Source organism: Salmo salar, chromosome ssa01, assembly GCF_905237065.1.
Source record: "Salmo salar chromosome ssa01, Ssal_v3.1, whole genome shotgun sequence".
In the NCBI taxonomy this organism is placed as follows: domain Eukaryota; kingdom Metazoa; phylum Chordata; class Actinopteri; order Salmoniformes; family Salmonidae; genus Salmo; species Salmo salar.
The window spans coordinates 98,475,454-98,491,080 of record NC_059442.1 but is presented as its reverse complement, the minus strand read 5'-3'; the positions used below and the strand labels follow the sequence as shown (position 1 = coordinate 98,491,080).

General features: G+C 40.9%; 1 protein-coding gene across 1 annotated transcript; it reads right to left on the bottom strand.

The window, feature by feature from the left end:
* Nucleotides 1-425: 425 nt before the first annotated feature.
* Nucleotides 426-4,080, bottom strand: LOC106610965 (homeobox protein SIX3). Its single transcript, XM_014210714.2, has 2 exons — nucleotides 3,170-4,080; nucleotides 426-1,586 (listed from the first exon to the last, which is right to left on the bottom strand). Exons 1-2 carry the CDS (start codon nucleotides 3,856-3,858, stop codon nucleotides 1,394-1,396), a joined length of 882 nt encoding a protein of 293 aa, XP_014066189.1. The 5' UTR covers nucleotides 3,859-4,080; the 3' UTR covers nucleotides 426-1,393.
* Nucleotides 4,081-15,627: the final 11,547 nt, after the last annotated feature.

Here is a 15,627-nt window from a genome sequence, read left to right as displayed (position 1 = left end):
AATGCTCTTCCCTGGGTGAAGAAAGGCTCTTTCACCGACCCACAATGGGAGATTGAGGCAGGGGAGGAGTCCACCATGCTTAGTCCATTTAATGGCGCGTTTGCTTAATTTCTGTATTCACTGGCAACCATAAACAAAAGGGGAAACGGGACTCTTGCTTAAGAGCTAGGCCTACATGACGTTGACGTTTACCATAACACATGCATATATTCAGGAGCAAAACGATTTTTGTTCAACATCTTGTCTATGGCGTTGGACACTTAGGCTATATGTGTCGCCCAGTGTCGTAAAAGGACCCACAGCATGTGCATCAGAATCATTACGCTCGTCTGGGCATAATATTACCATTTCTCAACATATATGCTCTTAAACAATTGATGGTGGACAATGAACACTCACTTAAAAGAGAGACTTAATGCAGATTATATAACAAAGTGGAATACTGTATTTTGATTTTGAAATATACACGAACATAAACACGCAATAAGAATAATAAGCGCTTTAGGAAATATACGACTGTAATTGTCATTGAAGAATATCCCAATGTTTATATTAAATAGTTTTGCATAACTGTGACTGATAACACGTTTATCTAGTGTCATTATCCATGTTCGGTATAAAAACAAACTAACTAACAAAACGTCTAGAGCACTTTTTTACATTTTGACAAATATTTTATGTAGGAACACCAAGTCGAGAAAAGTGAACAAGGATAGAAAAGATGGAGATGGGAGAGCAATATTATGTACAAGCATATCTACACATATAGGATATTACAGACCGGGAGAATGAGCGCATTATTTACATATCTACACATATTGGATATTACAGACCGGGAGAATGATCGCATTATTTACATATCTACACATATAGGATAGTACAGACCGGGAGAATGAGCGCATTATTTGAGATATACATAATTCAATATCAAATCTTGAAATAAAAATACAAATCTGATACAGTCATAACGATTCGGTTCCACATTTCACCATTTACTCCACACAGGCAGTGACAGAAGTGTAGTACAAAGGTGCTTATAACGTAAATGATTGTCTGATGAACATAAAGTAAAACAGAATTGCATCTTGACTGAGCGGCATCATCACTTGGACTAAAACGGAGATGAAAAGGCGATAAACACCCTCTGGTAATTAATTCCCTCTTCTCGATGATCCTTGTAGAAATATTGAACGGGGTATTTTTCCCAGATACAAAAAACCATCATGCAGGTAGTGGTGGTGGTGGTGGGGGCGTGGTGGGTCCATTGAAAGCGCTTACAAAATACGTTTTTTTGTTGTTCTTTTTTTTTATATATATATTTATATAAATTGGTCCTTTTTTCATCCTCGATATTTGATAGTCCATATTTCCTGTAAATATTTATATTTTTATATCATACGTCGCACTCGGAGTCACTGGATGTTACTGAAAGAATGGACGTTCCAGTGTCAACTCGCTCTGTCATACTGGAGATGCTGGTAGTAGGACTGGCCGCGGTAGACGGCGATTCGGCCGAGCTCCGTGGAGTACAGCCGGATTCTGAAAGGGACCGCATACCGTTCTGTCTAATTCCCTGGTGCTGAAGCCTAAAGAAAGGGAAAATAACATAGCAATTAAATACTGTGTCCCTCCGCAAAATACCGCTCAGCCTGCTTGTCATTCACTCCATGCCATGCCTTTAACAAATGCAGCCTAATGGGAGTAAGAATAGTCTAAAACAAAGCAGAATAAATACTAAAAATGGGGAAATATGACAGTGTATATTAGAATAAGAGGCTGGTTGTTAGTTATACTTAAACCATGGCCAATGCAATTTGAGAACTGTCTTTTATCTTTGATTTTGTCATATCCAGGGCTACGTCCAAATGAATGAGAGACTACAGGCCTACATCCAAATGAATGAGACTCAATTTTTTTCTGATTGTTTTGATTTACTGACACGTCAAATGTGGAATAATTGCAATCATCCTACATGAATCAATCCACAGTGTAGGCCTCCGATTTTATCACTGAGAAAACAAGATGATGAAATGTAGCTGTGTTCTTCTATTCTTCACCAACTTTTCTGTTTTCATCCAGTTCACCAATTTGTCATTCATTATTGCATTGCCAATAAATAATAGTCTAGACACATTGTGAATCGAAAACATGGCTGCCAAACAGGCTATAGTTTTAGAATGAATATGTTGTATTTATGTTGACAGCTTATATCAAATGTTATGCATCAATCGTTTCCAAACGTCTATAGTCTAATGTATACGTTTCGTATGTGTAAAAAGCACCACGAATAAAATTCGTAACTGAACACATTCAATTTGGAAAACTATCCCATCTTTCCCAGTGTTTTTTTGTGTGTGGTTTCTTAGTCTACACTGGCCTTTTACAGCTGCTACATGTACATTATATTATATTGATTAAACAACTAACCAATAACCTATAAGCTAGGTGTTTTGTTTTATTTCCTGTTTGTGGTCTAAATCTATACCACGCTGCAGTGTGTCAAGTTTTCAGACCAAAACGTTCACTTGTTGAGAGAAGATAACAATCAATGAAAAACGTAGTATCACCACAACATGCGGTATTCCAAGTTTAACAGACATCCTTATGAATCATTATTTTCTGTCTTGTCTAGAAAATAGGACAACTTCAAGATTTGCATTGCTGCTGATTTTCTTTGTGTGTACTTCCTGTTTTGTTATCTAACGCATACACTGATGTTTTCATTTTGCTTATCAGGGAAACTAGCATATCAGCGTAATCTAGCCTACACGCTTTCGAATTTGTCGAGAGTTGTGTGTTTTACGTAGAATCATCTTTTACGCATTTTAATATATTTTGGATTATTTTGGACAGCAATAATAGTTAGATTTTTCTGTACACGCTTTGAAAAAAAGGTTCTATATAGAGACCCCAAATAACAATTTGTTCCAAGAGTATAGCCCCTGAATGCATATAGGCCAATGAGATGAAAAAGTAAAATGTCGCCGTGCTCCCTCCCCACCTCCAACCATACACCCAGCTTGCTCATTTGTAACCCCTCTACAACCTTGTTTATGACTTCGATTAAGTTTTATATTTACATGGTATGTTTGCATTCAGTTTATAGGAATTATTTTTGCTTATTTGGTTCGGTGTAGCCTATGCTTTGACAAATGAACAGCGCACTGACCTGTTTTTTGCTGCCGCGGCTCTGTCTCGTTGCCTCCGATTTTTAAACCAATTTCCGACCTGTGTAGGAGTGAGTCCAGTGGCTTGTGCCAGTTCCCTTTTCTTGCTGGGGTTTGGATATGGGTCCTGAAGGTACCACTCCCTTAACAGACCGCGCGTCCTTTCTTTGAAACAGTGCGTCTTCTGCTCGCCATCCCAGATAGTCCTGGGCAGGGGGAACTTCTTCCGTACCCTGTACTTGTCAACCGGTCCTAAGGGGCGACCGCGCAGCTTCTCGGCCTCCTGGTAGTGTGCCTCCAGCCACATGGCCTGCAGTTTGCCATGGGAGTCTTTGGTAAACTTGTGGTTCTCCAAGATGTGATAAAGGTCTCGAAAATTCCCGGTGTGGAAAGCAACCACTGCGCGAGCTCGCAGGATGGACTCATGCTTGTTGATCTGCTCGCATGCTCCCGGTGCCACCGGCAGGGACCATAGGAATCGTCCCAGCCGTTCAATGTCTCCGGTTTCCTCCAGCGTCTCACAGACGCTCGCCACTTGCTCCGGAGAGAAGTTGAGGGTCGGTAGCGCAAACATTGATAAGTCTTCTGGAGACCTGGTGGGAGTGCTGCTCGCCAAGAGCACAGGGCGCTCAGTGAAGTTTGGCAGGAAGAAATGGGAGGGATAAAGCTCTAAAGGGGATCTGAAAACCATGGAATGACCTGAGAGAGAAATACAGTTATCAAGAAAAAGAAAAGACGAGTAAAGATTGTACGATTCAATAGCTATCGCCTAATGACACCAGCCTCATAATATCTCCCCCTAAATCCACCGTGAGTGTAGCACTGAAACATTTTGTTTCGCTTTTCTATTGGTCTTCTTGGTGTGGTTGTGAGGTTGTCATGGCAGCCCTGCCAATCACTGTCAAGCGTGCCAATCATTAGCCAGTACGTAGACTAGGGCTTTCACCACTTCTGTTGCAAGCACCGAGGGTTATCAGAAACTCCAATCTCAACACCACCCTCCCACTGCACGACTATAGTGAAGTATAAGACAAGGCTCGCCTATTTGTTGAATGGAATTAGCAATTAGTGGGTGGAATATTATTGCGATCTTAACGAGGCTCGTTAAAGCTCAAGAAGATATGTAGGGAGAGATGCTTGGGGGGGGGGGTTCTTAGTGGTGACAATCGGGCAGGAAAACGTTTGATTTGCTTTTTTTGTAACAGTCAATTCACACCTTATGTTGGAGTAGTTTTTCCATTTTTCCCCATGTGAACCCTTTTAAGTTTTTGTGAGGAACGAAAGCTGGCATCATTTATGCCCATGGGGGACTAGTATATAGATTTTTGTCTAAAGGCTTGGGTATATTGCGCGAAAAGCGTATAAAAAAAACGTTATTTAAACGAATAAAACATAATATAGTCAATTTTTTACCGTTTGATATGTCTATCTGACTAACTTCCGGAGATGTCAATATTTTCGTGACACAGTCTGGGCGCTTGCTTTGCTCAGAGAACAGCAGACCGTTGGTGTGGGTGTAATTCGCAGTGGCTCACCCCCTAGTCGGGCTTGGCCTCCGCTAGTATTACGCAGCAGTGCAACCCTGCTGGCCCAGTGCCCAGTGTGCGTTTTTTTCCAAACAGTGTTTTCATGTTAAATGAATATCGATGCGGTGCGTTGTAATGATTAAATGTTGATCAACTGGACCATTTCAATTAAGAACGTTTTGCCAGTGGTATTGTCTTTGCAGCTCTTTCGCTGTAGGCCTAGTAGTTTTGGCGACCATTTGTATAATTATGGTGAAAATGATTAGTCTGAAACAATATAGCCTAAAGAAAACTAGGCTTATTGCATTCTTTCATTTTCATAAACTGTAGGCATGATCAATATCCACAAATGTCACTGGATTCGGTTTAGAAACCACATCAATAGCCATAGCGGTGTGGTTTCCATGTTTATTACAAAAGTGACTGTAGGCCTACTGCCTCATATTTTGTCATGGCTTAGTTGGTGTTAAAACTAAGAGTTCACAGACGCGAACAGTGCTCACATTGTAAAAGCGCATGCATTAGACGTAGTGAAACACAACATCTAGACTTCGGCTAATCCAGCCTCAATAAAACGGGCATAATTATCCTATGCCGCCTTTCTAAATAATTCAGGAACTCAAAACGTTTCCTTCTCTTTCTCCAGCCTCAGATTTTTGCATTCCCGGCCATCTTCCTACACGACCGGTTACAGCATAAGGGAGAGTATCATATAATCATATTCACATCCAATTACAATTACTGTGAGGTTTGTTCCAGTGGATGCAGATACCATATTTATACCATTGCTTTATTTTCGTGTTTGTGCTGCGTGTGTGCGTGCGTTTGTGTGTGCGCGTGTGTGTGTGAGTTTGTGTGGGTGCGTGTGTGTGTGTGTGCGCGCGCGCGAGCTATAGGGGTGGGGTGATGATCATGTTGGAAGCTTTAGGGCAGGTTGTCTTTGGGATCAAATCGGTTTGCTCCCTTGTCTTACGAAACTCAGGAGAAGTAATTCCAAGTGGCACTTGAATTGGTCCAATTGGAAAGCTTCTTGGACTGGAAGTAACCTGCGTTATTTCCATGCTGGCTATGGTCGTGATAAAACTAACCTCCCCCTTCTCGCATCGCCAATATTAAGAGGGGGCTCAACGGAAAGTAATCGGAATATTTAAAGCTGCTTTGCTTGTGTCCCCGGTCTACACATTTATCTGATCAATATGCATGGACTCCAGGTATTACGTAGAGCTATGTTTGTTAAGGAGATGGAGCATAGTTGTAAGCAGCCCTCGCAGGCAATTCGGAAATCACTTAGGTGAAATGTAAAACCTGAATGGGTTTGCAAAGCCAGTGGTAAATCACATTCTTCTTACATAGCCTAGCTTTTGTTTACGTTAAGCATGTCATTAACACCTCCATACAAGTTTATTCACCTGGCCTAATTGTCTATTTATCCTCCAGCTTCTTAGTACTCCTCTCTTAACGATAACCAGCGGGAGACGCGTTATTCAATGCCGACTAACCATTAACTTGATCTTTGCTTATTTACCACAGAACCCCAACGTGACAATACAGGAATGAGTTAGGACTAACTCTAAATTGACAGCACAAATATTAATTAACCTTGACTCAGCGTGATTACTTAACGGGGATGTATTTATTTGCGCCCGTTGACTCTGAGCTCAAAATTTCGGAAGTTAGGCTATAATTTTTCAATGTTCCAAGGGGTGAAATAAACAAAGGTCTTAGGTTACGTCATATTCTGAGAGGGGGAACCGAGCCACTCAATGAAAAGGTAAGAAAGCATTCATTTTTATTTTCTTCCCTACTTAACCTCGGCTTCTCAATTGATAACCAGGAAAAACCTGCTACACCCACCCCTGATGAAAATGCATGCGTAATTGTTTGGTATTTTCAGCATAAGGACTGAATGCGCTACTTTAATCTTTTTAATGATTTCGTTTTTCTGACGCATGTATAGACTATACATACTTCAATAGACGAGTTTGACACTGCATGGTCAAAGATTGAGATAGTTTTTATGACAGGTCTTGGTCACATGCTGATGTGGGCAGCGACACAGTTTCTCTTAAAGTTCTTGACTGAACTCGCAATAGAACGCATTCGAACTTTTAGGGTGACATTTTGTCAGATTTACCACAAAACTACGTTATCCATCAGTCAGCATAGTTGTTATTTCTTTTCTTCTGCTTCTTCGACTTTTTTTCTCGTCTTCTTTTCGTCCTCCTTTCCCCTTCTTCATTCTTCCTTGTTTTAATCGGGTTTTAAACGGGTGATTGTCAACGATTAACTACAAGGACCGGACTATATATGCATTACTTCTTGAAAAAATCTGTTTGTCCAAGGGCGGAGGTGGAAATCCTTTCCGGATCCTGTAAGTTCGTTAGTCACACACTGGGCTCTGCCTCTTTAGTTGACTATTCATTCTTTAAAAATCTGATTGAATAAAACGCTTGTTTGAACCTACTTTTAAAATCGAATCGTTTTAGGATATCCCAGGATTTGCGCAAGACCGCACGCTTTGTATAGTCTAATAGTGATGAGCTCACCCAAATGTCTTAGCCTATAAAATGTCGATAGATGCATGGAAAACATTGAACAATTACATGATTGATTAGGTATATTGCCGTGCCAATTTAGTGTCAGATAATCTGAAAAAAATGCGATTCCATTTGGTTTGCTGCTTTCGCATCTGTCTTCATGGAGCGGAAACGAGCACCAGTCTCCTTCAAGTCTTGCACAGCAAGAGCTGCTGCAGCTGTGTAACGCTGTCGGGATGGGGCGCAAATACCCCTTTCTTGGTTTTCTTAGCACGGGCTTCAACCCTCTTTGCTGGGCGTCCAAAGGGAGTTTATAGCGCTGGACTGGAGCGTTTATTTGTATTGATCTTTCAGTAGCCTATATCGTTTGTCTTTTTATAATGATTATGACATACCCACCTTGAATCATACGTAGCCTACCTTTATAGACTGAAAATATATATTGGCTATTGTCAGTACTAAATTATTTGTTGGCCATTGATACAGCTTGGGTAGTATTGACTTGGCACATGGTACTGGGAGGAATTGAGTGTTTGTCAAAGATAGCAACAATGAGAACCAGTGGGTCAGAAGAGAGAATGTGGATGGAGATTACGAGATGGTTGGTTACCCATGCAGGACAGGTGACTATACGTCTTTTGGACAAAAGTGTTTTCTGATTATTTGTTTTATGGTCTAGAAATCTGCTTATTTAAAAACAAAATACGAAAAGTTACTACATTTGAAACCAGTGCAGACTAATATTTAGTTTAGAACCATCCAAACCATCCAGACCTATAGGCCTATGCTACATGAACTATTTCACCAAACTCCAAATTATTCGACTGTAAAGAGTTTTTCCCAACTTATCCTTTTCTTTTTTTGTGTGGTCTCATTAAGTGGGCATCCTGCTAAGTCTGCGGGGTTATACGGGAGCTGTCCAATCAGTGTATTTGCACGGCTTGTTAGCGACAGTTAATGAGGGCGCTCCGCGCACCAGAATAGCGCCTCAAAGTTAGATTTACCTTGTGTCAACTCGTTACTTCTAATGAAGCCATTGGAAGCTTTTCAGTGAATGGAGCCTTGAGGCTGGAACTGTAGGCTCTCTTTCTTCCGGTTCCTCTAAGGAAAGCTTTCGCTGTACTGAACTCCGTGATGCGTGTATCAGTTGGTGGGCGTGTTCTGAGTCATTTGGATTGAACAAGAGAAAAGGGAAGTGTGTGTGTGCGTGTGTGTGTGTGTGTGAGTGCGTGTGTGTGTGTGTGTGAAATAAATCACCTCGTGTAATATAGCAAGCTGCTATCGTGTATTAGCCTACTTGGTCAATCGGGTTTGACGTGTCAGTTTGTCTCTCCAACAGCTCCACACTGTGCTTCCTCTTGTCCGGGTCCCTGTGTGTTTTAAGTCGAATCAACAACACATCATTGCCTCACAATTTAGGTAAAACAGCTTAGTTTCTCAAATGCATTTCCAAGTGTGCTTCCCCTCACTATTCCTGCCCACAAGGGCACCACTTAAAAATCAATTAGTCTTTCATTTCCTCAAGGAAATGATTAGAAACGAATTTTAGGATCCCAAGCAGGATGGCAACAACGTTTAAATGATGTATTTGTTTATTTATCCCTTTATATATTTAGAATATTATTTATTTATTTAACCACTGATTTTTTTACGCATCCTTAACAGCTTGTTTATGTAGCCCGTTGTTATGCAGATGTATGCATACACAATAAACACTAGCAGTAAATTAAACACACACATCTCACATGTTCAGAGTCAAAAGTAACTCACTGGTTAGACACATTAGAATATTATTAATTTGATAGATAATACATGCATAATGTAGTCATGTTAGACTATGTGAGTCATATGGGTTAATATAATCAGATACACTAATTAATATAATTAATATGAAATAACTCATCATGCTTTAAGGACACGGAGATGTAGATTTAGACCAAATAAACACGAGAGTCACTTTATCAAAAGTTTATCATGATGGGTTTATGTGAAAGTATAGTTTTATACAGGGGTCATTGTTAGGTTTATGTGAAAGTATAGTTTTATACAGGGGTCATTGTTAGGTTTATGTGAAAGTATAGTTTTATACAGGGGTCATTGTTAGGTTTATGCGAAAGTATAGTTTTATACAGGGGTCATTGTTAGGTTTATGCGAAAGTATAGTTTTATACAGGGGTCTTTGTTAGGTTTATGCGAAAGTATAGTTTTATACAGGGGTCTTTGTTAGGTTTATGTGAAAGTATAGTTTTATACAGGGGTCTTTGTTAGGTTTATGTGAAAGTATAGTTTTATACAGGGGTCATTGTTAGGTTTATGTGAAAGTATAGTTTTATACAGAGATCTTTGAGCAACATAAACAAGACCTAATTTGGCAGGCCTACAGTTGTGACACTGTTTTCAGAAAAAAAATATGTTCATTAAAAGTAGGCTATGGAATAAATACAGCATAGTCACATTGCATTATATACTCATTAGCCTACATTTCACATTTCTGTGTCTTCTAGTTCAGTGGTTCCCAAACTTTTTATAGTTCCGTACCCCTTCAAACATTCAACCTCCAGCTGTGTACCCCCTTTAGCACCAGGGTCAGCGCACTCTCAAATTTAGTTTTTTGCCATCATTGTAAGCCTGCCACACACACACTATACGATACATTTATTAAACACAAGAATGAGTGAGTTTTTCTCACAACCCCGCTCGTGGGAAGTGACAAAGAGCTCTTATAAGACCAGGGCACAAATAATAGTATAACAATAATCAATAATTTTGCTCTTTATTTAACCATCTTACATATAAAACCTTATTTGTTAATTGAACATTGTGAATAACTCACCACAGGTTAATGAGAAGGGTGTGCTTGAACGGATGCACACAACTCTGCAATGTTGGGTTGTATATTGGAGAGAGTCTCAGTCTTAAATCATTTCCCACACAGTCTGTGCCTGTATTTAGTTTTCATGCTAGTGTGGGCCGAGAATCTACTCTCACATAGGTACGTGGTTGCAAAGGGCATCAGTGTCTTAAGCGCGATTTGCAAAGGCAGGATACTCTGAGCGCAGCCCAATCTAGAAATCTGGCAGTGGCTTCTGATTAAATGACATTTTCAAAGAACCGCTTGTTGAAATTTCGATGAAGCTTTCTTGTTCAGATATCGGTAAGTGGACTGGAAGCAGGGCATGAAAGGAATAACGAATCCAGTTGTTTGTGTCATCCGTTTCGGGAAAGTACCCGGGTACTGTAACTGCACACCCAACTCACTCTTCTCTATATCACATTTGGCATTGTCCGTAAGCTTGAGTTCATTTGCACACAAACAATCATACAAAGATGGAAAGACCTGTGTGTTGTCCTTGTTAATGCAAACACAGAAGCGCTCCAACTTCTTAATCATAGCCTCAATTTTGTCCCACACATTGAATATAGTTGCGGAGAGTCCCTGTAATCCTAGATTCAGATCATTCAGGCGAGAAAAAACATCCCCCAGATAGGTCAGTCATGGGAGAAACTCGTCATCATGCAAGCGGTCAGACAAGTGAAAATCATGGTCAGTAAATAAAACGTTAAGCTCGTCTCTCAATTAAAAGTGTCAATACTTTGCCCCTTGATAACCAGCGCACCCTGTAATAAATATGTTGTAAAAGCGTTATATGGTCGCTGCCCATATCGTTGCATAGTGCAGGAAATACATATGAGTTCAGGGGCCTTGCTTTAACAAAGTTAACCATTGTCACTGTAGTGTCCAAAACGTTTTTCAAGCTGTCAGGCATTCCCTTGGCAGCAAGAGCCTCTCGGTGGATGCTGCATTGTACCCAAGTGGCGTCAGGAGCAACTGCTTGCACGCGCATTACCACTCCACTATGTCTCCCTGTCATGAGTACAGATACCAGTACATCAGTACAGATACCAACATGAGCAGCAGCTACGTTTGGCTACATGCGGTCCATTAGTGGAATTCCCACGAGAGAGTAATGGTTAATGTAATTGGATGTTAATTATTTGACTAGGCTACCAATATTTGACATTGTGTTGTTATTTCGCTGAACACTAGATGGTTTAATTGTATTTTTGGCAGTGTAACAAGGCTACTCAGTTGAGAAAAAATCCTCACCCAAATATATAACACAGTTGGAAAATATAAATGGACTGTTTGAAAATATATACATATATACACTGCTCAAAAAAATAAAGGGAACACTAAAATAACACATCCTAGATCTGAATGAATGAAATAATCTTATTAAATACTTTTATCTTTTCATAGTTGAATGTGCTGACAACAAAATCACACAAAAATAATCAATGGAAATCCAATTTATCAACCCATGGAGGTCTGGATTTGGAGTCACACTCAAAATTAAAGTGGAAAACCACACTACAGGCTGATCCAATTTTGATGTAATGTCCTTAAAACAAGTCAAAATGAGGCTCAGTAGTGTGTGTGGCCTCCACGTGCCTGTGTGACCTCCCTACAATGCCTGGGCATGCTCCTGATGAGGTGGCGGATGGACTCCTGAGGGATTTCCTCCCAGACCTGGACAAAAGCATCCGCCAACTCCTGGACAGTCTGTGGTGCAACGTGGCGTTGGTGGATGGAGCGAGACATGATGTCCCAGATGTGCTCAATTGGATTCAGGTCTGGGGAACAGGCGGGCCAGTCCATAGCATCAATGCCTTCCTCTTGCAGGAACTGCTGACACACTCCAGCCACATGGGGTCTAGCATTGTCTTGCATTAGGAGGAACCCAGGGCCAACCGCACCAGCATATGGTCTCACAAGGGGTCTGAGGATCTCATCTCGGTACCTAATGGCAGTCAGGCTACCTCTGGCGAGCACATGGAGGGCTGTGCGGCCCCCGAAATAAATGCCACCCCACACCATGACTGACCCACCGCCAAACCGGTCATGCTGGAGGATGTTGCAGGCAGCATAACGTTCTCCACGGCGTCTCCAGACTGTCACGTCTGTCACATGTGCTCAGTGTGAACCTGCTTTCATCTGTGAAGAGCACAGGGCGCCAGTGGCGAATTTGCCAATCTTGGTGTTCTCTGGCAAATGCCAAACGCCCTGCACGGTGTTGGGCTGTAAGCACAACCCCCACCTGTGGACGTCGGGCCCTCATACCACCCTCATGGAGTCTGTTTCTGACCATTTGAGCAGACACATGCACATTTGTGGCCTGCTGGAGGTCATTTTGCAGGGCTCTGGCAGTGCTCCTCCTTGCACAAAGGCGGAGGTAGCGGTCCTGCTGCTGGGTTGTTGCCCTCCTACGGCCTCCTCCACGTCTCCTGATGTACTGGCCTGTCTCCTGGTAGCGCCTCCATGCTCTGGACACTACGCTGACAGACACAGCAAACCTTCTTGCCACAGCTCGCATTGATATGCCATCCTGGAAGAGCTGCACTACCTGAGCCACTTGTGTGGGTTGTAGACTCCGTCTCATGCTGTTGACTCCGTCTCATGCTACCACTAGAGTGAAAGCACCGCCAGCATTCAAAAGTGACCAAAACATCAGCCAGGAAGCATAGGAACTGAGAAGTGGTCTGTGGTTACCACCTGCAGAACCACTCCTTTATTGGGGGTGTCTTGCTAATTGCCTATAATTTCCACCTGTTGTCTATACCATTTGCACAACAGCATGTGAAATTTATTGTCAATCAGTGTTGCTTCCTAAGTGGACAGTTTGATTTCACAGAAGTGTGATTGACTTGAAGTTACATTGTGTTGTTTAAGTGTTCCCTTTATTTTTTTGAGCAGTATATATAAATAAAATGTGAATCACATTTTTATTTGGCGTACCCCCGACGGTATTCCCAAACTGGGGTACGCGTACCCCCAGTTTGGGAATACCTGTTCTAGTTGATCCTTTCAGGCTATAAGCCACTGGTTCATGCTTTTTAACACACACAGATTTTTGTTAGAAATCAGTAAATCAGATCTATATCAATGTTGGTTTTTAGTCCTTTGTGTGCAACATACACTGTTGCGTTGTGCCCTTGCCAAGGAGCAGCAATAGGACACACCAATGCTGGAGGTGTCAATGATCACTCTTCCAGGTGTTTGGCTAGAGCGCTTTATGCAGAGATAATATAATGAATGCATAGCTCACGCCCCTGGGCTTTACATATGATGCTCCAATAACACTCAATACTCCCTAGGCCTTGTTCTTCATGCCATTAGGAAACGCTGAAGAGATGTTTTTCAAATGGCAAAAATATTTTATGTCAAGGTTGTCACAACAGATGACATCTCAGATGTTTTTTTTTTTTTAATGAATTTTGCCATAACATGCAATGAGATTTTACACCTGACCCTCTCATCACCATTCAGTTGATCAAGACCATTTGACCACATAATATAGTAGCTGTAGTAGTATATGTATTTGTATTTGTTTTTGTATTTGTATTTGCCAAAGCAGCAGTTACTCTTCCTGGGGTCCAGCAGAATTAAGACAGTTTATACAATTTTAAAAACATTACAATACATTCACAGATTTCACAACACACTGTGTGCCTTCAGGCCCCTACTCCACCACTACCACATATCTACAGTACTAAATCCATGTGTATGTATAGTGCCAATGTGTGTGTTGCTTCACAGTCCCTGCTGTTCCATAAGGTGTTTTTTTAATCTGTTTGTTAAATCAAATTTTACTGCTTGTGTCAGTTACTTGATGTGGAATAGAATTCCATGTAGTCATGGCTCTATGTTGTACTGTGTGCCTCCCATAGTCTGTTCTGGACTTAAGGACTGTGAAGAGACCTCTTGTGGCATGTCTTGTGGGGTATGCATATTTTTAATATTAGCTCTCTGTGTACATCCAAGGGCTAGCCGTGCTACCCTGTTCTGAGCCAATTGCATTTTTCCTAAGTCCTTTTTTGTGGCACCTGACCACACGACTGAACAGTAGTCCAGGTGTGACAAAACGAGGGCCTGTAGGACCTGCCTTGTTGATAATGTTGTTAAGCAGGCAGAGCAGCGCTTTATTATAGACAGACTTCTCCCCATCTTAGCTACTACTGCATCAATATGTTTTGACAATGACAGTTTACAATCTAGGGTTAAGGGTTTTGTTCCAAATACAATGCTTTTAGATTTAGAAATACTTAGGGTTAACTTATTCCTTGCCACCCACTCTGAAACTAACTGCAGCTCTTTGTTGAGTGTTGCAGTCATTTCAGTCGCTGTAGTAGCTGACATGTATAGTGTTGAGTCATCCGCATACATAGACACTCTGGCTTTACTCAAAGTCAGTGGCATGTCGTTAGTAAAAATTGAATAAAACAAGGGGCCTAAACAGCTACCCATTTGCCATTTCACAATCATTTAATGTAGGCTATTAGGTCTATCATTATACAGCATCTGTAGCGCTTGGCAGTTCCTCTGTCAAACTCGATCAGGGCGCTAAACCCGTGATGCAGATGTGAATACTGGAGCTGTTGCTATAATTACCCAAGACAAGCAGTGAGTCGACACTGGAATATCGCAGTAAAACCCCTTAATCTGAGAAGGCTATGTCAGTACCATCATGTCGACAGGCAAGTTGTGTCCAATCTTATTTCACATGGGAGCCCATGAGCAACACCAGACTGTATTTGTGTACAGAAGTGATGTGTATAGGATATATCCAAATTCATTAATTCATTAAACATATATTTATGGTATTGTATCTTCACATATCCCTTCCAAATTTTCACTGCACAGCAGATGTTGTAGATTCATAGTTTGGTGATGTATGCTACTCAGGTTTACCGTACCAGTCAAAAGTTTGGACACACCTACTCCTTCAAGGGTTTTTCTTTATTTTTACTATTTTCTAAATTGTAGAATAATAGAGAAGACATCAAAACTATGAAATAACACATATGGAATCATGTAGTAACCAAAAAAGTGTTAAACAATTCAAAATATATTTTATATTTGAGATTCTTATATTTTGAGAAGCACTACAGATGCTGTATATGATAGACATAACAGCCTACATTATATGATTGTGAAATGGCAAATGGTATTACAGGGTAGGCCGTCATTGTAAATAAGAATTTGTTCTTAACTGGCTTGCCTAGTTAAGTAAAGGTTCAATAAAAACATACAAATTCTTCAAAGTAGCAACCCTTTGCCTTGATGACAGGTTTGCACACTGGAATGCATTTCAATTAACAGCTGTGCCTTTTTAAAAGTTAATTTGTGGAATTTCTTTCCTTCTTAATGCGTTTGAGCCAATCAGTTTTGGTGTGTCCAAACTTTTGACTGGTACTGCATGTCTGAGAATACTAGTGTTGACCTATTTTCCATAACCCAATAATATAGTCTCGCAACCGCATAGCCTTCAACACTTTGAGGTAACACCTATGCTTTAATGTTACCAGAGTATTAACTGTCCACTAAGTCATTCATGG

Excerpts from the sequence above, each read along its gene's own strand:
- LOC106610965 (XM_014210714.2), bottom strand. The coding sequence starts at position 3,858 with ATGGTTTTCAGATCCCCTTTAGAGCTTTATCCCTCCCATTTCTTCCTG. Across the intron at positions 1,587-3,169 it reads GCCGCGGCAGCAAAAAACAG|GCTTCAGCACCAGGGAATTA; the intron begins GTCAGTGCGCTG and ends CCCTTTCTTTAG.